At 44.8% G+C, this 24,561-nt stretch overlaps 1 protein-coding gene across 1 annotated transcript in view; it reads right to left on the bottom strand.

The window, feature by feature from the left end:
* Csmd2 (CUB and Sushi multiple domains 2) overlaps nt 1–24,561 on the bottom strand; it is a 522,404-nt gene that overhangs the window by 67,642 nt on the left and 430,201 nt on the right. Inside the window, exons 30-41 of the mRNA XM_013020489.1 lie at nt 24,133–24,327; nt 23,181–23,297; nt 22,163–22,276; nt 15,102–15,197; nt 14,048–14,251; nt 13,472–13,596; nt 12,715–12,811; nt 11,057–11,161; nt 6,659–6,777; nt 6,057–6,126; nt 4,337–4,453; nt 1,255–1,464 (exon numbers count right to left, since the gene is read on the bottom strand). Of these exons, the coding sequence (XP_012875943.1) occupies nt 1,255–1,464; nt 4,337–4,453; nt 6,057–6,126; nt 6,659–6,777; nt 11,057–11,161; nt 12,715–12,811; nt 13,472–13,596; nt 14,048–14,251; nt 15,102–15,197; nt 22,163–22,276; nt 23,181–23,297; nt 24,133–24,327 (1,569 nt within the window). The remainder of the gene's footprint in view (nt 1–1,254; nt 1,465–4,336; nt 4,454–6,056; nt 6,127–6,658; nt 6,778–11,056; nt 11,162–12,714; nt 12,812–13,471; nt 13,597–14,047; nt 14,252–15,101; nt 15,198–22,162; nt 22,277–23,180; nt 23,298–24,132; nt 24,328–24,561) is intronic.

Genomic DNA, 24,561 nt, shown 5'->3' with positions numbered 1-24,561 from the left:
CAGATAAGGCAGATCAATCTATTAGACTCTTATCTCCAAAAACACCCAAAAAGCTGGAAGTGTAGTCATGGCTCAAGTGGTTAAAGTGTCAGCCTTGAGTGAAAAATTCTCACTACTAGCATCCCATAATCCACCAAAAAAAAGAGCTAGAGCAGCTTTGATGAGAGTAGTGGATGTTGCTTATGTGGATTGTCTAGTGGAAAGAAGGTTTTCACAAAGAGAAACCATTCTGTGAGGAGGTCTGGATCCCTCTTGTTGCTGAGACAAATTTCAGAGCTCTGGAAGAAGTTGCAGGGGAGAGGCTAGAAACTAACCCTGAGAGATGGGCATTACCTCTTGTCAAAGTAGGATATCTATGGGAGACAGTGAACTACACTAGGGAAGCAGACAAAGGGGAAGCTAGGCTGACTCAGGGCTGCCACATACACCGGCACAGGTTGGGCACTATCCCCATGGTCACAGGATGGATGGCCCCACGCTCAGGGAAGCCCAAGTCAGAGCAATGGAGCCTTTCAGGGAAAGCATGCCAGAAGTGAAATGTGGGGGAGAGGCTGCTATCTCGGGGTGTCCTTCTGGAAGTAGAGCCTCTGTGAGCAGGCTCGGCCTTATACTAGAAAACTCATCTCATTCTGCAAGACTTGGGGCACTCTTAGGTCTGTTACCTGAATCTGAATCATCTATCCTGCCCAAGGAGGAGCTTTGCTCAGTCACTGGTCCTGATGGATGGTAGTAGTTCAGCTTTTTTTTTTTTTGGTGTGTGTATGTGCTAGTACTGGGGCTTGAACTCAGGGCCCAGGCACTCTCCCTTAGTGTTTTCACTTGAGGCCAGCACTCTGCCACTTAAGCCATAGCTCCACTTCCAGTGTTTTTTGCTGGTTAATTGGAAATAAGAGTTTCACAGACTTTCTTACCTGGCCTGGTTTTGAGCCATGATCCTCAGATCTCGGCCTCCTGAATAGCTAGGACTACAGGTGTGAGCCACTGGTGTCTGCCTCAGTAATTTCGGCTTCTTCAGCCCATTGGGAAGTGGAGGGTTGGATAGTCAGAGAAGCCCAAGAAGATACAGATGGGCAACTTGACCAGGGAAAGCTGGGTGCTTTGGAGTCCACAAATGGGGGAAGGGAGATCTAGGACCAAAAGTATGTCTAGAGACAGGCCTGCCACCTGCTGCTCAGCCCTTTGAAGATAGAATGCTGGGGAGACGGATGGTGGTGGGTAAGGCGTGGGGAGCCAATGGGACACTCCTGACCTTACCCTGGTACTCCAGCTTAAATCCTGGCCGGTTCTGGGAGTGGTCGCTGTGGAAATACACAGTGGTCTCGTGGGATGTGGAGAGAAGGGAACCTGGCAGCTCACTTCCGCTGAATCTGCCCATCATGCGGCTGGTCTCATAGGGGCCATTCCGAATTTCTATGAAGTCATGGTTGGGCTCCGTGGAGAAGTTCAGGAACTGGATGTGAGCTCCTGGGAGCAAGACAGAGGCAGACAGTCCCCAAAGCTGCACAAGTCTGTTACAGGTGAAGTCAGCTGCCCCACAAAAGCATGTCCTACCAGAGCTCAGAGTCTCCCCCCTGCTCCCGACTTCCCATACACTCAGGGGTTCCAGGATAAACTGTGGGAGCTGGGTCTAGTCCTTTTTTTGGTCTTCAAGCAGAAGCAGAGTCTGTTATTCATTCAAAAGCACAGGCACCAATCATTTCCAAGCTCTATCCTGAGTCTACTTTATTTGATTGAAAGTGAAGTTCAGGGTCAATGTGTGACTTAATTTTCGAGTCATATGTCTAGTCTAATAGCAACATAAAGATAGTTTCACTGAAGTTAAACTTTTTACTGAAAAATAGCAACCCTGACTCTTAATAAAAAGACATGACTATTAATACTGCAATTTTCTAGAACACTTAAGGGGATTTTGAAACATAAGTCTGAGAATTACACATTATCTCACTTGTCCCATTGGGAAACCAACTGAAATTTACATTTTGATGTCTTCAGAGGTGAATCAAGATCTAACAACCCTTTTTGGTGGTATAGGGAATTGAACCCAAGGCCTTACACACGCCAAGCAAGTACTCTACAGCTTCAGTTATGCTCTGGGACCTTTTGTGTTAATTTTATTTTTGAGATAGGGTTTTGCTAACTATCCCCAGTCTGGTCTTGAGCTAGAGATCCTCCTGTCTCCCTCTTCCCTTTTTGCTGGGATTATAGTCGTGTGACTCATTGCCTAGCTTACATAAGCCCTTAAAGATGTACACATTTACATAAGCTTTTTAGAAAGGAGATGGAAACATTAATAACTGTTTACTGATTCAATTTTTAAAACTTGGATGACAATGGAAAATGTTACTGAAGAAATCTATTTACCAAGCACAAAGAAGTGCTCATATCATAGTGTTAACTGTGAAAAAGCAGACTGCAAACTAGCATATAGTATCCAATTCTAGTATTTGTGTGTGTGTGTGTGTGTGTTTTAAATAAACCTTAGAAGAACATTCATTCATTTACTGATGTGTCTATTGAGCATGTGCCCTGCATGAGGGCCCTGAGAGGTGTGGTCTAGGAAAAACAGGATCAGTAGGTCAGTGTCCTCAAGAGCACCACAGCTTAATGGTGGAGGACTGAGATATTTCTGATTATTTCTGCATGATGAGATTACAGATGGATTTTGACTTTTAAAATCTGTGCACCTGTACTTCCTAATTTGCTAGAATGAGCACATACATGCAACTGTTTTTATATCTAATTATGTAAAGAATAAAGAGTTGGTATATAATGCTCAGGATCCTCCATCTCCTGCCCTGTTTCATTCATTTTAATGACAGATTAAGTAATTACATCGTAAGAATTACCCAACCACACAAACCACCCTCCTTCTAATAAAGAGGCAGACTATTTCTGCAGACTATTTTGCTTGGCATAGATAGGTGGTCTATCACTTGAGCTACACCTCCTGCACAGATACTTTTGTACCCAGCACCTGTGGAGCTGAACATTGTGTTCCCAGAGCAAGCGTCCTCCCAATCCTGGTGAAATGATGACTGCCACCTAGTGGCAGAGGTATGTACATGCAGAGGTAAGTTAGAAGCAGTATTAGCAGTAGGACAATGTATGTGACTGAACCTGATGAGTCTAAATAAACACCCAGGACTTAAGAGAGTTCTGGTGGCTTAGACATAAGGACTCACAGGGAACAGCCTTCCCATTTAAACTTTGGTCCTCTGTTAAATGAGGTTTGTCCACCCCCAACCATGAATTATAAAAGCAAAACGGTTCCTTCCTCAACATCTCAAAATCTGGAGTCTCCCATGGCTACTGGTCATTTTGTGACCCGTTTCCTCCAGAAGGAGGTAGTATGGGTAGAAGACTCCAGGTTTTGGAGGGCGACTGACCCATCCCCTCCTCCAGTCCAGTTAGAAGGCTTTTTCCAATCTGGAGGCACACTCTGTGCTGAAGAATAACCAAAAAGATGGGGGAAAAATCCCATTTTTGAGGCTCCCATACCGGGAGGACCCAGATATATGCAAGAACAACCTCTCTTGGGAGGAGGGAGGGGACTTAGAAATGATCCTGGGGGAGATTATGATCAAAGTACAATATACACACGTGTATGAAATATCACAAGGATATCCATCATTGTGTACAATTAATATACACTTTATAACATGTTTTAAAGGAATAAGCCCTACGGGACATTTGTGTCCCAAGGGCGGAGCAATGATGAATAAAATGACTCCTGCATAAAGCCCATTGGTTCCCTATCAAACCCTTTACCCTTCAACACCAGTTATCTGGAGATAAATTACATTCCCAGAGCACCATACAGGAATCACCAGCAATTATATTTTGTACCTAAATTAATGTCTTCCATATCCAACCCACCCACATGAAGTATACTTCATTTCAACCTCCTTCATCTCCAAAACCTTTCCAAATCTCTAGACCAGTAGAATGTGCCTTTGAAGAATGCAAACTCAATTTCATATTGACCTTGGCTCAATTTAATTAGGATGATAAATCGGATGGGGAGTTAAAAGCACAACTTGAGGTCCAGTCTCGGTAAAATAGATTTATTTTTCCTTTTTTAAAAACATCCCTGGGTAATTTCCTATTCCACATTTCTGGATTTTGGTTCACTACTCAAATGATAATAATGGCAACGCTTAAGAGTTTTTCTTTCCCCTTATACTTTCATCTTCGCCATTCTCAATTGATCTCAGGACTGCGCAGATGTCACCAAATGAGGAATGGAGAAGCAGAGTGCTAAATGGATTTGACTGAGGTGATCCTGAGGTTAGGAAGATGGCTATTGCTTGTCTCCTGAGGAGGCTGGAGGTCTTACCAAAGCCCACTGGCAGTGCGATCTTCCATGAGCAGTCCATATTACTGGGGTAGTTGCCTGGAAAGCCGGGACTCAGGATCACCCCCTCCATCTCTTCCACAGCTCCCCCACACTGTGCTATGACAATGAGAGGTGATGAGATTAGAAGAATATTAAGGAGAATGTGGGGTCAGGAGAATGTTTAGACACCACCCCTCCTTCCCCCCAGGGCATTAGCATTAAACTTTTCCTGAGTCATAAACACCTCTGCGAAATTTAAGAATCTCTCTAAAAACTGTCACACAATGGCCAAATTAGGAATATGAATCGAGGAGGGAAGCATACCCTAAGGTGCCTAGGAATTCACACATTATGAACTTTCCACCTTGAATAGACCCTTCCCAGGTCAAGGCCCTTAGCACGGACAGCTCTGTTCCAAGAGCAGTCTGATCACTACTGATCAATACTATCTCCCTGCCAGTCAATGCTTCCAGGACTGCAGCAAAGGACAAAGGAAGGAGAGGACTGGCACTCTTGGTGTCTGTAGCAGGCACCATGCTCTTTCCAAAAATATCTCTTTAGTTTGGGATCAGAAATAAGATCCAGATGTCTGTTCCACAGGGCAGAGTGGTGGGCAGTTTGGGCTCACCAGGAACCCTCCTTCAGAAATGAGATCATCCCATGGGAGCCAACCAGGAGACTGTATGAGTGTCAGCCAACAACGTTGGGAGGATCTGGGGGCCCTCTGTCTGAGAACACAGGGCTAGGCTCCATGGCAGCTAGTCAGCTGATGACATCAAGTCCCATTTTATCAGTAAAGACCCTGTGAGCAGAAAACGGGCCCAGGAAATGGCAGGAGGGCAAACATGTTCTGGAGGGATGGTGACTTGTAAGGCTGCAAGGTACAGCCAACCACAGTGCTGATCCCAGGGTTCTGTGCTGCAGGAACAGGGAAAGCCCTGGGTTTTACCTGGAACAGGGCAGGTGTATGCAGTAAATGCCCAACCAATGACAGCAGCTGTTAACATGGTTTCCTAGGCGAGGTTTTTGTAACATGTACTAGGGACGAGAGCCTTGCCCAGAGCTGTCTAGAACATTTCTGACCTGCTTTTGCACCCTAATGCTCAAGTGACACATACATGTATGTATGTATATATGTATGTATGTATACATGTATGCATGTATTTATTTATTAATGTGATACTTTCTTGAGTCTCTTCATCTCTTACCCCAATGTCAGCCTCGAGGGGTGGTATTTTATAGTCAACTGGGCATCTTAGCTAGCTATTTCTGACTCTGTCCAGTAGAATAATCAATCCAGGCCTGGCACAGATAGATAATACATATTTGTTTTCTCCTTGTTTGACCTGATCAAAAGTCTCCAATTAGGGTAAGCAATGAAATCAAACCAAACTTTTGTCTCTCACATAAAGTCCTTGGCATTCTTGGTGGATCTGTCTGTCCCACAAGTAGGCTGTGTCCCATGTGTTTAGAAATACCATGTGAGGCCTGGTTGGTTATCCTAAAGTTTCCAAGTGGGCAAAGCTCCTATAATTTTTCCATTTGTTGGGTAGAGCTTTCCAAATCATGATGGTTTTGAATATGAGAGACAAATGATCTGTCTAAAACTACCGACTTGGAACAATTAAACATCAAACTTTCTTCTGACTTGAACTTGAACTCTACAACATGCCTCTGAACTCATGCATTTGCATGGGCTGAGAAGTTTAGGCTCTCTTACCAATACAGAGTGGAGGAGGGTAGTTCCATCGCCGTACTGTTCCAGGCATGCAGGAGATGTGGGCGTGGCCCTGTAGGTATCAGAAACAAGGGTGAGCTAGGGGAGCATGTACATTAAGTATAACTCAGAATGAGGGCTTGTTCTGGAGGCTTGTGTTAAGGAACAAGACTATAAAGAGACACAGATCCACTGTAGAATTTGAGGTAATGCAGAGGGAAAGAGATTTTGAGTAAGGACAATTATTAGCAACCATTCCTCTAAAGAATTCTCATTACTAAAGGTTTGCTGGTAAGATTCCTTTAATTACTAAATTCCCTTGCGGCCTTCAAAGGAAAATTAAAATTTCCTAAAGTCCAATCCAACTCAACTTTGCAGGAACATATGTGGAGCTGGCTCATGCCAGATTGTTAAACCGAGCTTAGTTTGTCTTCTGCATGATCAGCTCCACGAGGGACTAATGGTCCCCAGGGGAACTGAGGGCTACTCCCTGTTCCTTGGTGACTGCAGCTCTGCTGGTCGTGCAAGGCTGGACAATCATCTCTCAGGGGAGTGGGACAGGCACCTGATTCCCATCCTGGGTTTTGGCAGAGGGGCGGTGGTACCTGGAGAGCATATCCTGGCTCACACTGGAAAGAGACCACATCATTCACCAAGTAGCGTTCACCAGTCTTCACCCCATTACTGGGCACAGCTGGTTCAGGACAACTGCTCAGACCCACCGCTGGACAAGACAGAGAAAGAACATGAGGAGAATAGACAAACCTGGAAGGTCAAGGTGGCTGGAAGCCTGAGGATACTCCTCATTGAGGGGAGCGCAGGAGAACAGTCAGGCCAGCACTTCCCAACCTCTTTACCTCACAGCCCACACAAGAAATGTGTGTGCATGACCAAGGTTATCAGACCCAAACTTCCTGATGTATTGGTACATCACCATGGAGACAGAGTGCCTTGCCCATCTATTGGACTCAGACAGAGTTCTTTACATGTCACTCTGCCACTGGCTCCCAACTTCCTTTCCTCTTCCTTGCTCTAAGGAGACAGCTCCTGTTGGCTTAGATCCTGGAAGGGGCGGGGGGGGGCACTATAGGAAGGCTAAGGGTAATGAATAGATACAGGTTGGACACCTCCATGATGCCCAGGTCTCATTTCAAGTCTCCCTCTCTGGGACAGAATATCCTGAGATGAGTTTGCCAATGGATAAGAGTCCTTGCTGTCTTTCTTCCTGCTGTTCTCAAGTGCAGGCCAGTTCCATCCCAGGAGGGGTATGGTTGGATCTTCACTGATACTTCACTTCCCATGTTCAGTGCTGGTCCTTACTGTAAACCTAGGCCATATTCATGTTGTTCTCTGCCCTAAGTCACTGCTATTCTTGTCCATCTACCCTCATAGGCAACAGACATCTCTTAAAATCTCTTTCAATTGTGGCCTTCCTTGCTCAGTAGTGTGACGTGGGCTCCTGTGGTCTGCCACTCAGAATTCAAGGACCTTTACTAGCTTGTTTGTATCTCTTTTCAAAATTACCTCCATGAGTTCTCAAGTTCTCCTGTACTCTTACTTCTTGACTTTTCAAATTCATCCAGTCCTTGTTACATCCTTGGCATTGTGCACACTGCCTTGCTACTGCATCTACCCTAATTTCCTCCTCCTCTTTTTCTTCCTCCTTTTCTACCCTGCCCCTCACTGCTGGCAGTGCTCATATCATCTTTGAAGAAACAGCAGCCATTGAGTATGTCCCTTTAGCAAGGTATAGGTAGTGGGTCACATGCCTCAACTTGGTCCCTTAAAGCACCCTGGGTGAGGACCGAGGACACAGGCCAAGGGTGGCCTAGCCATGTACTATTGAGCACAGAGCAGAATTTCAAGCCCAGCTCAATCTGACTCCAGGTCTGCCAACAAGGAGGCCAAATCCTACGGCCACAGTAGCTCATGCCTTACCCTATTCCCTGCTCTCCCCGCCTCCCTTCCTGAAGTCTCCTTCACCCTGTTGATTTCCACAGCAAACAGAAATACAATGTCTCCTGGATGGGGCCTTGTGCTGCTCTTCAGGCTCAGCCCCATGGGAGCTCATCTATATGTGTGCACACTTAAGACGCATGAACTGAATCTCTCTGTGTTGGTGGACTGCACGTGGTGTCCACTTTTCCAGGGGCAAAGGCCAGAAGGCATAAGAGAAAGCAAGTATTGTGGCCAAACCCCGACTTGTCTACCAACTCCCAAGTGTACTTTTCTACTAGGGGCAGCAGGAGAGGAGGGTGGAGGAGTCAACTATCTGTGTGACTGGCTCTGCTCTGAGCTGAGTATCTGCAGGACCCCAGGAGGGGGCACACTCTGCCTTCCAGTGGGTCTCTGGCTCCCTGGGAAGTCCATGTATGCCCAGCACCTGCAAGGGGATAGGCACTCATGGGAAAAACAAACAAGAAAGAACTGGCCAGCCACCACTAGTCCACCTTCTTGTGCAATATCTGACCAGTTGGGATGCCATATTCAGAAACAAGACTCAGATAATGTATTTTTATTTATACAGAATGAAATAATAAATTATACATGTCCATGTGGTGAGGCTTTCACTTGTATAACCCAAACTGAAATTGTAGGCATTGCTATCATTCCAGAAATTGCCTCTCAACCTCCCCAGACAGTTTTTGTGAATATGAATTTTGGGAATTAAGATGTGAATATGATATTTGGGAATTAAGCCTGTTAGGGTCTATGTCTAAAACCTCAGTAGCTAAGACAAAAGATCCTGAGATCAGGATGAAAGCCATCATCAGGTCAAATCTGAAGCACTTAGTCTTTTCTCTCTTCTGGTCTTTTTCTTGGCAAACAACCTCCATATTTAGTTGGGTAGGCATAACCTTGTTATGTGATAACTATCACTAGAAATATGGTAGACAGATGGAGGGGGAGGGAGAATAATGGAGAAGGAAAGAGAGAGGGAACAAGAGTGTAGTGGGAGGAAAAGTAGAATAGGGAGGAAGAGGAAGCCAAAGGGAGAAAAAAGGGGCAGAGTGACAAAAGCCCATGTTACTTTCTCTTATTCTGTGCAGCTTGGTTTTATTTATTTAAGCCTTGCTTGCAATGAAGGAAAATTATTTAATATCATATATAATTTATTACTTTTAGAGGTTATTGCTCCATTTCAATTTCAATTAAATAAAAATTAAATATGAATCACAGTAGCATATGTGACTTCACTGCATTCTTTCAGGGGTTAATGGACCTCTACAACAATAGCCTTTCCCATCTTCTGAACCCTCTGTAGATTATCAATAAAATATAACCACAGAGTCTTGTAACTCCAGCCTCCAAATACCCGCAAGGGCCCACTCTTTTCCCCAGCTCTGTTGCTGGTGAGGGTAGGTGGACTGGAACAGCAATGACTCGGGGCAGAGGACAAGTGGACAGGACATGAGCTCCACCAGCTCCCATGGACAAGGAAAACAGGGAAGGAGTGAGTTGTTCCTGGGAATGAAGCACAAGAAGAAGAAGGAGATTTAAGGAAGGAGGATAACACTTTGGAAGAAGAATGAACAAACAATGGTTCTATAGAACACTTAAGGACTCAAGTTAAAGTACTGGATAAGGAAACAAATCTGGAGAGAACCAAGAGAAGAGAGAATATAAGGGAAAATGTGAATTATTCAAGAAATGTGGGGTTATTTTACTCCAGCAGGTACTGAAACCCTAGACATCCGTGGGAGAGAAGCTCTCTGAGGATCTGTGCTACCTTCCACTCCTCAGGGTTTTTGCTTCAAGATGTTCTAAGTATGTCCTACCAAGTACACAGTTCAGTTTTTTAGGTGATGAACATTCTGGAAACCATTTGGTCTTCCCCTATCTGGATAAAGTTCCTTCTTTTAGAAGACCCAGATGGCCATCTATATGACAACCAGTGGGACTCCCTTTGGCCTCTGGCACCTTTGAGCCTTCTATCTGCACAATCATGTTGTCACAGGTGATTGAGCCAACTTGGCATTCCTTGTCCTTGCTTCCCATTCCAATCCTAACTCAGGTCTCCTCTGCTGCGAGGCTGTAACTGGCTAGGTGTGGCTTCCTGCCTCCCAATTTCTTTAGCATACCATGTTTCACTAACATAACTGTTTCTGTGCCCATCTCTCCTCCCAGGTGTCTGATTCACCTTTGCCCTTTGAGTGTCTAACACGACATCGAACATTGTAGGAAATTATTGGCCCTTCATGATATTTGTTTCTCTACCTGCCCCAGATAAAAGTCATCATCCTTTACTTTGAATCATTGCTCTGTCACCTAAAACATCTGCAAAAGTAGCTATGATGTTGTGATATGGCTCTTGGTATGTCTATCTCTCTCTGGTAGATTTGGAGGGATGGACTCATCTCTATCTTACCAATCAGAGCAAAACCCAAGGACCTGTGACATGATGTTGCTGCCCACCTACACCTTTCTATCCCCCTCCCCCAAAGGAGAGGGCTGTAGGGCAAGCAGTCACACAGTGGAGGCAGTATCCTTGGAAACCTCTTTATGCCCCCAGAAGATATACATCCAAACAACTTTCTGTTTAGTCATGGCCACTTTGGAGGCAGGAAATTAGGAAGTACAGCTCTGAGACTGGAGGAAAGAATCTTGTAGAAGAGGAATATAGTCATCAATGAGAGAAGGACTCTGAAGACAACTGCATCACTGAATCAGGGATCTGAAAAGCTAGTTTAGAAGATTTGAGGGAGAGACCAACCCCATTTTCATACAATCCAAATTATATCCTGGGGCTGAGGCTAATGACCAAGCCCTTTCCTGTTTCTAAAGTGTACACAAAGGGAGCACACTGGGAGGACCTGGATATCCCATACTTGCTGGCTATATAGTCTTGAGGGATTTTCAGACAAACTCTAAACCTTACCATTTTCCTCTGGGTTGAGTGGGATGGAGAATACACAGATGACTATAGCCCTGCTCCTGGTGGGCAGCAGTGGCCATCTATTCCCTCCCAGAACCCTGCCTGCCGCCAAGACCCACATTCTCACTTTTGTACTCCAAGTGGAACCCTGCAGCAGATACACTGATGTCCGAGTAGAAGTGAAGGTAGAGCTGGTTGGAGGTACTGTTCAGGAGGGCAGGCACGGTTGTTCCTGGGCAAAGAAACCAGAGGTTGTTTAGGAGTGATCTCTAGCCCCCAGCTTCTCCCCATTCTTCTTGCTTCTGATGCTTACTAACATTCTCTTCCCAGGGTCCTCAAGTGCCCCAAGTTATCAGCCTCACTAAATGACAAATGAGCACCCTTTAGGGACTCCAATGACCAAGGTAGTGGAGAATCCGAACTGTTCCCTGAAAGACGAACAGTGCCATAGCCTTTTGCCAGCCAGAGGATGAGCTTCTCAGGGAGTCTGTGAGTTTGGTTCACTTGCAGCCATCTTCCAAATGGTACTGACATCATCATCTGGGTAACCCAGTAGTGTAGACAGTTTGTTTGGGACTATATGACTCCTGTTTATATCTCAGCAATATGGAGTATAGGACTAGCAGAATCAGATGATTGGTTTGGCCACTGAGCAAAACACCACAGTCAGGCGGAAGCCCATCACTGAATGGGCAATGGCACAGTCACTTTGGAAAACAGTTTGGTGGTTCTTAAAAAAAGTTAAACAGTGATCATATGGTACTTCAATTTCTAGATATATATCCAAGAGAACTGACAACAGATGCTACACAAATACTTGTACATGACTGCTTATACTAGCTTTCATCATAATAGCCTCAAACTGGAAGCAATCCAAATGCTCCATAGATGACTGGATAAACAAAATATGTACTATCCAAACTACTATTTGGTGAACTCTTAAGATGGGACATCAAATGAAAATAACTAGACACACAAAGTTAGGCAAGTATAGGGAGGAATAGTGAGTGAAAACGGGTACCTGGTTTCTGTGTGTGTGTGTCTCTGTGTGTGTGTGTGTGTATTTGTGTATGTGTGTGTGTGTATGAGTGTGTGTGTCTGTGTGTGTATATGTGTGTGTGTGTGTGTGTGTGTGTGTGTATGATGGTACTAGGGCTTGAACTCAGGTCCTCATGATCTCACTTGGCTGTTTTTGGTTAAGGCTGGTGATCTGCCACTTGAGCCATACCTCAAGTGGTTAAAAAGAATCCAAAATGGAAGTCTGGCTCATGTGGCAGCTCAGACTGACTTTGAATCATGATCTTTACATCTCAGCCTTCTGAGTAGCTAAGATTTCAGGCACTTGATTTCTTTTCAAAGTAGTAAAAAAAAGTTCTGAAACTGGTCGGTAGTAATCTTATGGACAAACTAAAAACCCACTGAAGTGCACACTTAAAAATGATGAATTTAGCTGGGTGCTGGTGGCTCATGCCTGTAATCCTAGCTATACAGGAGGCTGAGATCTGACAATCACGGTTCAAAGCCAGCCCGGGCAGGGAAAGTCCATGAGACTCTAATCTCCAATTAACCACCAGAAAACTGGACGTGGCTCTGCAGTTCAAGTGGGAGAGTGCTTGCCTTGAGCTGAAGAGCTCAGGCACAGTGCACAGGCCTAGAGTTCAAGCCCTACAACGACCAAAAAAAAAAGAAGACATGAATTTATGGCATATAAATGACATCTTGATAATGATGATGGTGGTGATGATGGTGATGATGGTCTGATCCATCACATTGAAGCCCGCTTACCTGAGAAGCTTCCAAGCATCGTTACAGTGTTGTCTGCACCATCGAACACTTCCAGGGAGTCCCAGTTCTGCTCCGTGACAAAACTGATGACCTGGATCTGGGAAGGGAGATGTATTGAATGGTTGGAGTCCCTCCCTCCCTTCATTGTTTATTTAACATATTGAGCACCAACTTGGAGCCCCAATATCCAGATAGATTTTCCCATTAAATTAGATGCAGACTATACCCTCCTTGTGGAGGGTAGGGAGTCTAGGGATAAAGACAGATGTGAAATAAATCATCATAAGACAGTGGGATATTTTTCAAGGTAGAGAATGGGGACCTGACACTCCAGGAAGTGGAAATGCTTCAGTCCAGCTGGCCTTCTCTTCACCTCTGGAGTAATCTTTGGGTTTCTTTACTTCTCTGGCTTAACTATGTGAGATATGTTGCAGCAAGAAGCCAGTAACCCACTCCACACAGGTCAGGTGTGTCTAGCTCAAGTCCAGCGTGCTCTCTGTTGGGCTGGCAGGCCCTGGGTTCTTTTCTGAACCTCCCTGCATTTAGCTTTTACCCCTGAGTGCCAGTTTTGCATGCCCCCCCCACTCCCCTGCCAGAGTTGAGCTTCTACAACCCAGGCTGCCTATGTGTTGCCCCAGGTGAGTTCCTGGTGGTCCACATCTTAGCCACAGGTACAGAGACAGGGCTGGAGTGTCTCTTCCTGGCGCAGGGTTCAGCCAACAGCTAGCATTTGCCCGAGGTGCCTCTTTGCTCCTACCTGGATGCCAGCTCCTTCTGGCACCATGATCTTCCATACACAGTTGAGGCTGTTGAGGTAGGTCTCTGGGAAGCCAGGGGAGAGGATGGTGCCCCTGCGCTCTGTGAGGTTGCCGCCACAGGGCACTGGGAGGAAACACAGCTGTGGTCAGAGGCTCCTCCTGTATGTCTTTGTGGTTTCTTCACAAAAGCCTTTTCAGATTCTTCCCCCTAGCCACTGCTGTGACTCCACCTTATGTTGGCTTCTCCACGTAGGGCCCCTACCTTCTGTTCTTGGACTCCTCTGTGACTTGTGCAATCAATCATCCCTCAGGGATCTGGACCCCAGTTCCTCCTGTAATGTGCACTCCTCCCGATCTCCACCACATTTGGTTGTCTTCACACCCACCCACAGGATGGATGAGCAATTTGGTTTTAAAGGGGCATCATGGGCTGGGAGGAGCTGCTATGTACCTGGGGCCATTTGTGCTGACTGATTGTCTCTCCTGCTTGCAGCCCTCCCTCCCTCCCTCGCTCCTTCTCTCCCTCCCTCCTTCCATTCCCTCCCTTCCTCAGTCCTGGTAGTCCAGGTTCTCACCCACACAAGTTGGTGCTGAGACATTCCACTGGGCCAATGCCCCAGGCACAGGGAGGCACTCAATTTCTGGGGACCCCTGCAGGGCATAGCCGGAGTTGCATTCAAAACGAACGATGGCCCCCACGGAGAAATCACTGCCCAGCCTTTTGCCATAGCGGGGTTCCGGCACTGAGCTGCACTGTGTGGCACTGGTTCGGGGCACCGCTGCGGAGGACAAGGGCACTGAGAGCAGGCCTCACCCCTGGAAAAACTGGCCCAGGGATACACAGGACAGGACTGATACAAAGGCAGTCCCAGCCCCCTGGAAACACAGAGCACTTTCTCTCAGGGTAGGAGTGATGCTCTGCAGGGTGAGGCCCATCCATTTTCTTATATGTAGTTAGGTACGCAATGCTTGGAACGTGGGCCCAATTCTCTTGGATAAGGGGAAGTTGGAGCCTGCAGGTAGATACCGTGATGTTCCAAGACTTTGCTCTTCTGGGTCAATAAAGGATGGGGATAAAGATTGATTATTAGCTACTTGATACTAACTACTCTGTGAACTCTTCTTTTAATCCTACCAATGATGCATGAATGGTATTTTTATTTCATATATGAACAATTTGGGGCCCCAAGACATGGAGCAGCTGATGTCTATCTGCCAGAAGAGCCTGTGCTATATATATATATGCCATCTTTATTTTGCTTTACAGACAAAACTAAACTCCGTGAGAAAAACAGTCCATTTAAGAGTGAATGGGCGTCCCTAGTTGTCATATGGACTGTACCAGATGATGGATGGTCAGGGTGGGGTAAGGAGGAAGAGAGGAGGAATTTGCTTCCCATATGGGCTTCCTTCCTCATTCAACACAGAATTTGGTTTAAGAAATGTCTGTTGAGTAAGCAAATGTATAAAATTCAATTGAATATCAGGGTGTTTTCTCATGCACTAACAACCACTCCCAAATACCTTGAGAAAAAGACTTAGATGACTTAGACCCCTTGTTTCCTGAGTCATGGAGTCACTGAAGAACTGAGCTGGCCTTTGAGCCTCTAGTACCCACGTCCTACATACCTTGGTAGACAAAATGGAAGCCTCGGGCTGGTGCTTGGCCTTTGGCACTGAACTTAATGAGAACTTGATTGGAGGTGGCCAGGGGCAGTGACTCTCCTGCCAAGGTAAGGGGTAAAGAGGGGACAGTGAGACCAGAAGATAAAATCCTGGCTGGGAAGGACAGGCAGCCAGTGCTCACAGAGTAATTCCTTCCTTCTATATGTCCGGACTTGCATCAAACCATCACATTTTCACAGCACCTTATAGTTTCAATTCTACAGAGGTCTTCCCTGGGCCTGTAGTCACTGTGAGGGTGGTGTGGCAGGGTTCAGCACCCACATTTCCCAGAGCAAGACTGGAAGGTTCGGGAAGATTACATGACTTTCTGGAAAGAAAGGAGTTGCTCAAGATGTGTAGACCCCCAGGGATGGAGAGAAGGGCTGTCACCACACTGACTGGTGGTCTACTTATGCCAGAAAACTAATATTAGAGTAAAAATAAGTTAATAGAATACCTCAGCCTTGGGGAAGGAGGGTGATGTGATCACTGGCAAGAGAAACTGGCCCTTCCCAGGCTTCCTGGGAAAATGACAGTAAGCAGAATGTATTATAATTTATTGCTCACAGGAGGACCCCTTTGAGAATAAAAGGGCATGCTGGTAATTAGGTTGGATTGTCTCAGCCACATGAGCGGTATTCTCACCTAAGCAAGAACATACCAACTGGAGAGAAACCTGGATGGGCATGGGCAGCTGGAAGAGGCAGGGAGCCTTTGCAACAGAAGGTACAGGAGGAGGTCTGCTAGGGATAGTATGGATGAATGAGGGGAAGACAGCGCCAACTGCACCCATAGCCATGAAGCCCATCCTGCTCTTCGTCCCCTGGCTATGGAAGCCCAGGGAGAATATGGTGGCTAGGAGTGGCCTCTGAGAGTGGATGCAGATTTCATCCTCAGAATAAAAGTAGGGATGAAGAGAGAGAGGCTGCATCCCCGTGGGAGCTGGGGGGCTGGAGTTTAGACCCACCAAGGAGCCACTGGTAGGTGCACTGATATTTCTAGGAATGACCACATATTGCTACCAGTTAGCTATAGGAAGTTGAGAACACACTTAGATTTACATGTGGTCCAGGTGGCTGGTCTGGGTTGTGAGATACTACCCTAGCTAACTTCTGGATATTAAAGCACAAAGAATTTCAGGAAGGCAAAGTCCCCTTCATTACCAATACTCTCCTAGCCCTTCCTCTCCATGGAGCTGAGTACAGTGAAGTGTCACTTTCCTGACATCCCATCATTTGGGCTGACAGGTGATCACTTCAGCACTACTCACAGAGCCCATGCAGGCCTCTCTCTCCAGGAAAAAAACACAGAACAAATTCACTGGACATAAGAATGATCTCAAAGTTCTAAGGAGAGAGAGTACCCTGAGAAGCCAAAGAAAATATTTTTATGTGAACTACAACAAAAATCAGGTGAAAATCTGCATAGGTTTACCTTCCTTCCTCATTTTCTTTCTTTTCTTTCTTTCCTTCATTCCTTCCTTTCTTTCTTCCTTCCATTCTTCCTTTTTCTTTCTTTCTCTTTCTTTTCATTTCTTTCCTTCCCTTCTTTCTCTTTCTTTCTTTCTCTCTCCCTCCCTCTCTGTTTCTCTCTCTCTCTCTTCTTCCCTTCCTCTCTCCCTTCCTTCCTTCCTTGAAACTGGGGATTGAACTCAGGGCCTGGGCACTGTTTCTTAGCTTGTTTGCTTAAGGCTGGTACTAAACCACTTGAGTCACACACCCACTTTGAATCTCAACCCTCAGGTTTCAACCTCCTGTGTATCTAGGATTTCAGGAATGAGCCAAGGACCCCTGGCTTGAAGGTTTTTAATCATGATTGTCACCAGGTTAAATCTAGCATCATAAAGGAAGGATCTGAGATTTAAAATGCTCTATAAGGATGAGAAATATGAATTGCTGCTTGTGGATTCTAAAGCAATTTAATAGAAATTTGGGGAATTCTTCTAGAATGCCCAGAAAGTGGATAAAAAAATCAAAACAGCAAAAGAAATGACATGCCACATGGAAGCAATGAGAGAAACCTAAAAGGCACATGTCAGGAATTCCAGAGACCAAAGGAAAATCAAAGACTCTAAGTAGAGAGATTCCTTTGCTAAGACTTTAGGTTCAGTGTGAAGCAGCTTGCCAAGAGAGATGCTGAGTGACATGAGACCCAGCTCTTACCACCAAGGCACATCCTAGTTGGCTATTTCAAAAATAAAGAAAATCTGAAATTCAGTGGGACAGAAAAGCACAGGCTACTTATATGTGCAAGGAATCAGGATGGCCTCCAATGGGTTTGTCATATTAAAGATTGGAATAAAGTGAAACAGTTATTGAAATTTTGAAAAGACAAAGTATGTGACCCATAGTTTGATTTGCAATAGCGGTGTCATTTATGTGATATGTCAAGAGCAAGGTGACAAAAGGTACTGCAGTTACAATCCCTAATCAAAAAAATAAAGTAGGAAATGAAGAAGTAGCAGCAATAAATTCAACCAGAAAAGATGGTTATACCCCTAGTATTGCTAATGAGTTAAACAGCAAAATGAAGATGTCAAAGCTATTCTTTGGGGAAGAAGTTCATGACTTAAAGATAATTCTGAAGGCCATTAGCACCAAAACCCTAAAAAGATAAACAAGAATTTGGGAACTAGTGAGATGGGCAGACAGGAAAGGAAAGGTGAGGAGATAGAAGCAACACAGCAATGTTAACCTCCATAAAGAGCAAAGCAAGCTGACATCTACCAGCCCAAATAGCTCACTGGTCAAACTCAAAAAGAAAACTCTCAAAAGAAAAAGACTAGGAGAAAGTGAGGAAAGACAGATTAGGTAAACACAGATATGGAAATGGTTAGCAATACCTCGGACAACAAAATAACACAATTGTTAACCACTGATATAACACAACATTCTTAACCACTGATATATCAGATAGGAAAGTAAATGAAAAGGCTCAAGAGGGTTCCCAAGTGTTTTCCTTAACCCCAACACATCTTAGAGACAGGCACATGGATCATCTATAGCCACACTATTGTGAATGAACCTCATCTCATCTGATCTTGGAAGCTAAGCAGGATCTGGCTTGGTTAGTACTTGAATGGGGGACAAGGACATGGTTCACTATGGCTTTAGGTGTGGTTTCACATCTGTCTTCTTCAAGTGAGTGGTAAGATACTCAGAATATGTTGACACTGATGTCTTAGGTTGTGTCTTTTTTCCTTCCTACTTTCTTCCCTTTCTTCTCTTTTTTGTTTCTATTGGTCTTATAAAACCCTATCTATATATGGGTATACCCATATGTACCTATTTTTTAACATATAGATCATGTACCTGTACTTGCACTTCTGTGTGTGTGTGTGTGTGTGTGTGTGTGTGTGTGTGTATGTATGTATGTATCTACCTATCTATCTATTAATCTATCCATCCACCAGTTTTGAAAACCATCTTAGACTGATTTATACCCTTGCTGGAGTATATGTGTAGATGGTGGTACAGAAATATTATTTAGGAAGAATTCCTAATAGATGGGGATTTGAATAACAAACTGAGTAAGAGTTTCTAATAGCTATTTGAAAGTTCATTTGCTCCTATCAATAACTCTAGAAGGGAAAACTCTTATTCTCTGAGTTTCCAGATGAGGGAATTGGAATTCAGACAGGTTAAGAACTGTGTTCACAGTCACCCAGGAATCCAGCAAGTGAGCGAATAGAGATGAGTCCAATCAGTGGGACTGCAAAGCCTGAGCATGTCTGTTTTACTAACTGGCCTCTACTACAGAATGCATACATTTTGCTCAAGTACTCACAGAATTAAAAAAACAAACAAACAATGTCCTTGGTGCATTTTGAGGTGTAAATGAGAAGACCAAAGAAGAAATGTTATAGGCAACAGTCTCTAACCATGTGGTGAATGAACATAAAATGAACATAAAATTAATGCAATAAGGACAAAATTGGAGTTGTGTGTGGGAGTGACATTATTAATCACCTCAGGTGAAAAGAATAGCATGGAACACTTCAAAAACAGCACATACCAAAGCCTATTATGGCATGAAGTTCGAATTTCATACATTGCTACCAATATACTCTTATTATACTGGGAAAATGACTAACAAAGCTCTCCGTTTATGAAGTTAAAGCAAAAAGATCAAAGTCATTTGAAGACACAAAGGAGGAGAGAAATGAGGAAATCAATTCAGGATTTAATTAGAAAATACAAACAACACCCCTCAAAACCTTTGGTACAGCTGAGAAAAATGGAGAGCTATGCACACAACATTACACATTAGGAAAGCAGGAGGTGCCACCTCTAAAGCAATACAATATCATCATAGTGTGTTATAGAAATTACATGTTCTAACTTAAATTCTGGAATGAATTTCTTACTAAAAGACCACATATCAACATTCAAATTAAAATAATGTACCTAAACAGACCAGTAGCCATGTAAAGATGCAAAAGGGAAACCACTGAAGAGAAGGGAATAAAATAATGAAGGAAATTTATTTGCAAATAACATTGCTTCTTGCCTACAGGCCAAGTTACTGCTATTGGCAAGGGTTCACTGCCTTTGCAAATGAGTACACCAAAAATGTCAGTCTTGGAATTTACTAACAAAGAACATCTAGAAAATAAAATGAGAGTGTGCATGCATGTTTGCGTATGTGGATATGTGCATGTGTATGCATGTGTGCCTGTGTGTACTTTTGTTTGGTTGTTACAATACTCATTTATAATAAAGTAACAACAAAAATGACTAGAAAAGTCTGCATGAAATATGAAGAAATAAAATCAATAAAAGTGAATGCTGTTTAAATGAAATGATAGCTCCTTCTCAAGGGCTACATAAATGGAGAGACACACCACATTCCTGGGTAGAAAGAAGTGTTAATACATGCATATGAGTTATCTCCAGTTGAGTCTGTAAGTTTTAAGAAATTCCCGTCGAAATTTCAATGTATTTCTAAAAATGACAAAAATGGCTCTAGATTTTATATGGATATAAAAGTAAAGCAGTAAATAGCCAAAAATCAAAATCAAGAACAACTACAGGAACTGACAGATCAGGAGCATAAAAATTAGCATAACATTAAATATGACGATAGTGTTATAATAACTAAAACTTATACAAGAATAAATACATACTTGGAGAAAATAGATTAAAAGGTCTAGAAAAAAGTCCTGGACTGTCCTCAAAATTTAGCATATGTGAATCTGTCACTTTGCAACATCTACTGGGACAACTGATGCACTGTGATTGGTTAGTCTTGGGAACAAATAAAAATAGATTCAAAAGGTATTATTGTAAAACACTGAAACTAAAAAGAAGCAAGAGAAAATAGAGGAATATTTATTTGATCAGCATAAAGCAAAGGAGAAAACTATAAAGAGATAGATTTTGATACCATGGGAAATTTAATTTTTCTGACATTAAAACAAACCCTGAAGAAAATTAAATGGCAATGACAAACTAGAGGAGAAGGCATTTTATAGTCTATAATCTAGATGGAAAGCTTTTTATTATTATTGCTTATAGTAACATGGGTCTCTAGTTGAGAGAAATAGACACAAGTTTGCAAAAAAAATGCATGGGTCATGAAACACATTATCAAAAGGTTATCACCTAACTGGCCATAAAAAGGGCAAATTAGAAAATGAGATAACCATTTTCACTTTTCAAATTGATGATTTTTAAAAAAAATTTGGCTTGAATTTAGGGCCTGGGCTCTGTCTCTTAGTTTTTTCACTCCAGGCTGGTGCTCTACAACTTGAGCCACACCTCTACTTCCAGGTTTTTGGTAGTAAATTGGAGATACTAGTCTCCTGCTTGCATGTGTGATCTTTAAATCCTGAGTAGCTAGGATTACAGGTGTGAGCCACCAGTGCCTGGCTGATGTATGTATGTATATATATATATATATATATATATATATATATATATATATATATATATTTGTGTGTGTGTGTGTGTGTAGAGAGAGAGAGAGAGAGATAGAGAGAGAGAGAGAGAGAGAAGATAGCTTGCCCACTTACTAGCTCTTGGTAAGCAAGATCTGTCTCAAGGGATATTTAACAATCTGTATAAAAAGCTTTAACAATCTCACAAATCTAACTAGGCCATTCTGCTTCTAGATTCTGAGGTTGCAGTTAGAGATATGCATACATATATATATATATATATAACATAATTACTATTCATAACAGTACGAAATGTAGAAACCATCTAAATGTTCAACAATAGGAAATTCATTACATCAATATGAAATAAATGTATGAGTGACTACTAAGTAGTATTTAAACGTCCTATTACACAAGAAAAATACAGTGGCAGAGAAAAGTTCATAGTGAATACTTCCATAAAAATATATGTCTTGTTGTATTCAATAAAACACAGAAAATATTAAACCTAAGTAGATATAATGATTGGAAGGAGATATACTATACTTTATTAGTAGTTCTTACTGGGTGGTTTTTAATTTAAATTCTCCATTACAATGATTGTTTCTTGCCCTTAAATTTTCTACAGAGAAAATGAAAATGTAACATGCTTATAATCAGAAAAAAAGCTGGGTGCTAGTGGCTGACACTTAAAATCCTAGCTCCTCAGGGGGCTGAGATCTGAGGATAGAAGTTGGAAGCTAGCCTGAGCAGCAGACTATGAGATTCTTATCGCCAATTAACCTACGAAAAGTTAGAAGTGGAGCTGTGGCTCAAGTGATAGAATAATAGTGTTGAGTGAAAAAGCTCAGGGAAAGCACCCAAGCCCTGAGATCAAGCTCCAGGACCAACCAGCACACCCTGCTCCCCAACAAATAGGTTGGGTCTGCATATAAACCAAAGGAGCATGCTACAGCCAGTGTGTGTGTGTGTGTGTGCATGGAGCGGGGAGGGTCCCCTTTCATACATGGCATTGTGTTGTAGAGACATCTCAGCATATCACAAACAAAACAGTGCAGGTGCACCTGCAGCTAAGTGGGGTCTGTCCCTAGAGTCCGACGTGGGACGCCCACCCTACCTCATGCCCCCATTGACCCAGCACTGGTACCTGTGTGGGAGCCGGAGAGTGAGCTGAGGAGCCGAGCGTGCTGGCTGTGGCCATCGTGCACTTCTACCACGTCGTTGAGGGCCGTGTGGAAGAAGGCAAACTGACCAAACACCACTGTGGAGGAGATACAATGTGGTGGTATCAGGGTGGAAGATGGGGCCAGGGATGTGGATCTGTTGGGATGGGGCAACCAGAGGCAGTTGTGGGTTTGGGGGCTGTGGGGGAGGGTGATGCTGGGAGTTCAGAGAGGCAGGAATATACCTCAGGCCTCAGTAGCCCCCAGGACAAAGCAGAGCTCATGGCCCTGGTGGGTGGCAGCTAAATGTTGGGTACATGACTCAAGCATCAGGCCCTGCCCTGGGTTCATCCCATCTTATCTTTGGGCATAGGCAGCCGGCTTTGCCAAATGGTCAGGGCACACTGTGGCCCTTAACCACTGTCAACACCAATCATGTTTTGAAACGATTGTTAGGAGCTCATGAAAGAAAAGAAGCCAGGCTTGTCACCTGGTCACCAGCTTCTAGGGCTGGCAGGACTTTTGAACAACCCCACTGCCAAGTAGGTGATAAAATTCTGTTTTCTTATGCCTGGATCTCTTGGGATCTGGAGGTTTCTCTGTGTTTACAAGGAAGTAGCCTGTTCCCCGTCGCTGCTGGGCAAGGCTGGGTTCTCAGAGGAGATACTGGAGTGATGCATTCCCCCTTCTCCCTTCTCCCACACTTTCAGGCTCAGCTCCATCACATCCTCTCCTTTCTAACCACTTATTCCCTCCCAGGCCACCAGCTCCTGGGTTCCCAGCATGCCTGGATCTCACCCTTGCTAGCCCCCAGCCCACGTATGCCCTCTTCCCTCTTGTGTCAAAAATGCCTCCTGCAGCCTGTGTGTGGTAGCACCAGCACTCAGGCATCCGACTTGGGAGGCTGTTCTGCCCTTTCTCACAATGGCAGAAGAACCCAAAGAGTTGGAATTTTGGAATGAGGAGGAAGAGTCATTAATAACAGAGACAAAAACACCATACCATAGTCCTTGGGCACAGTGACAAAGTACAAGCAGGACTGTCCACTGGTGTAGTTCTGGGGGTAGTTGGGAGACAAGACCACACCATCAGAACCCACATACTGGCCTCCACAGGGGGCTGAAAGAGAAGCAGAAGAGTCAGGTGACCTTGCATCGGCTAACATCTGCTCATCACTTGAGCCTCTGGTCCTGGTGGGGCTGCCTGAGCTGGGCAGTTTTGCATGTAGAGAAGGGAGTCAGGTTACTGCTGGGCCCTGTCCAAGAATATCCATCCACTCTGGCCTGGACAGGACCCTCCTGGGCACCTGTTGGCCTTTGCCTTATACCTTAACACTGGCATGGGTCTCCAGGGGCAAAGGCTTTTCTGTTTTCCTGTGGGCCTAGAAATTGTCTGCTGTCCCTTGGCTGATAGACACTTGGGAAGGTGGTGTCATTTTCCTCCAGTGCTGGGAGCCACAAGGCCCAGCCTCTTGCTCACTTGCTGGGGGCCACCCTATTTTTAAATTTGGTGGGGGTGGGGGGTGTCCCCGTGCTTCTGAGATTCTGACACTCATTCCCTCTCCTGTTGTCCAGGCCCACTGGAATCAGTCCAGTCCCTGCACTTCCTTTACAGAGCTGACGTCTCAGGGATGCCACAGCCGCAGGCCCAGCCCCAGGCCCACCCCTGACCCCCTCCTGCTGTGTGCTCCTGGGGAGGCGTGTCTGCAGGCTTCCATTGAGGACGCAAGCATCGACCTGAGTGGGAGTGGGCACCCTATGCGACCGGCAGAGGTGACACATGACAGGGACGACCGCTCCCAGGGAGTGGTGGCTCCCATCACGGCAAGCCCACACTGGCCAGGCCCTGATTGGTGGGCCTGCGTCACCTTTGGAAACAACATCCCACTTCCCCTCCCTCTGGCCAGCAGCCCCACCTGCCCCGGCATTGCTCCCTCACCAGGCCCCTCCCCCACCTGTGCAGAGCGGACGTGGGTTGTTCCACACGGGCTTCCCATCCGGCCCCAGGACGCAGCTCAGGGTGGAGGTGCCCTCAACCTCGTAGCCTGCGTGGCAGTAGTAGGTGATAGAAGAGCCCAGCTTCAGGTCGGACCCCACTCGTGTGCCGTTCTTGATGGAACCCGGGTCAAAACATGACTCCCGTGGGTTTTCTGGAAAGATAGATAAGCAACTACAGAACCATAGAGGAAAAGCTCGCTAGCAGCTTATTTCTATGGGAAGTCCATGGAGACGCAGGGTTGCTGGTCCTGTTCCCTCTGGTCCGGACACTTCTGTAAACTGGGCTGGAAATTTAAGGTTGGGGGATGTGTAGAAGGAAGTCTTCCACCTTTTTGCCATGACAGGCAGAGGAAGAGAGAGTGCTGGCCTTGGTTCCCCTAGGGGGA

This window comes from Dipodomys ordii, unplaced genomic scaffold (assembly GCF_000151885.1).
Source record: "Dipodomys ordii isolate 6190 unplaced genomic scaffold, Dord_2.0 Scaffold51, whole genome shotgun sequence".
In the NCBI taxonomy this organism is placed as follows: Eukaryota; Metazoa; Chordata; class Mammalia; order Rodentia; family Heteromyidae; genus Dipodomys; species Dipodomys ordii.
This window is presented reverse-complemented; position numbering and strand designations above follow the sequence as displayed.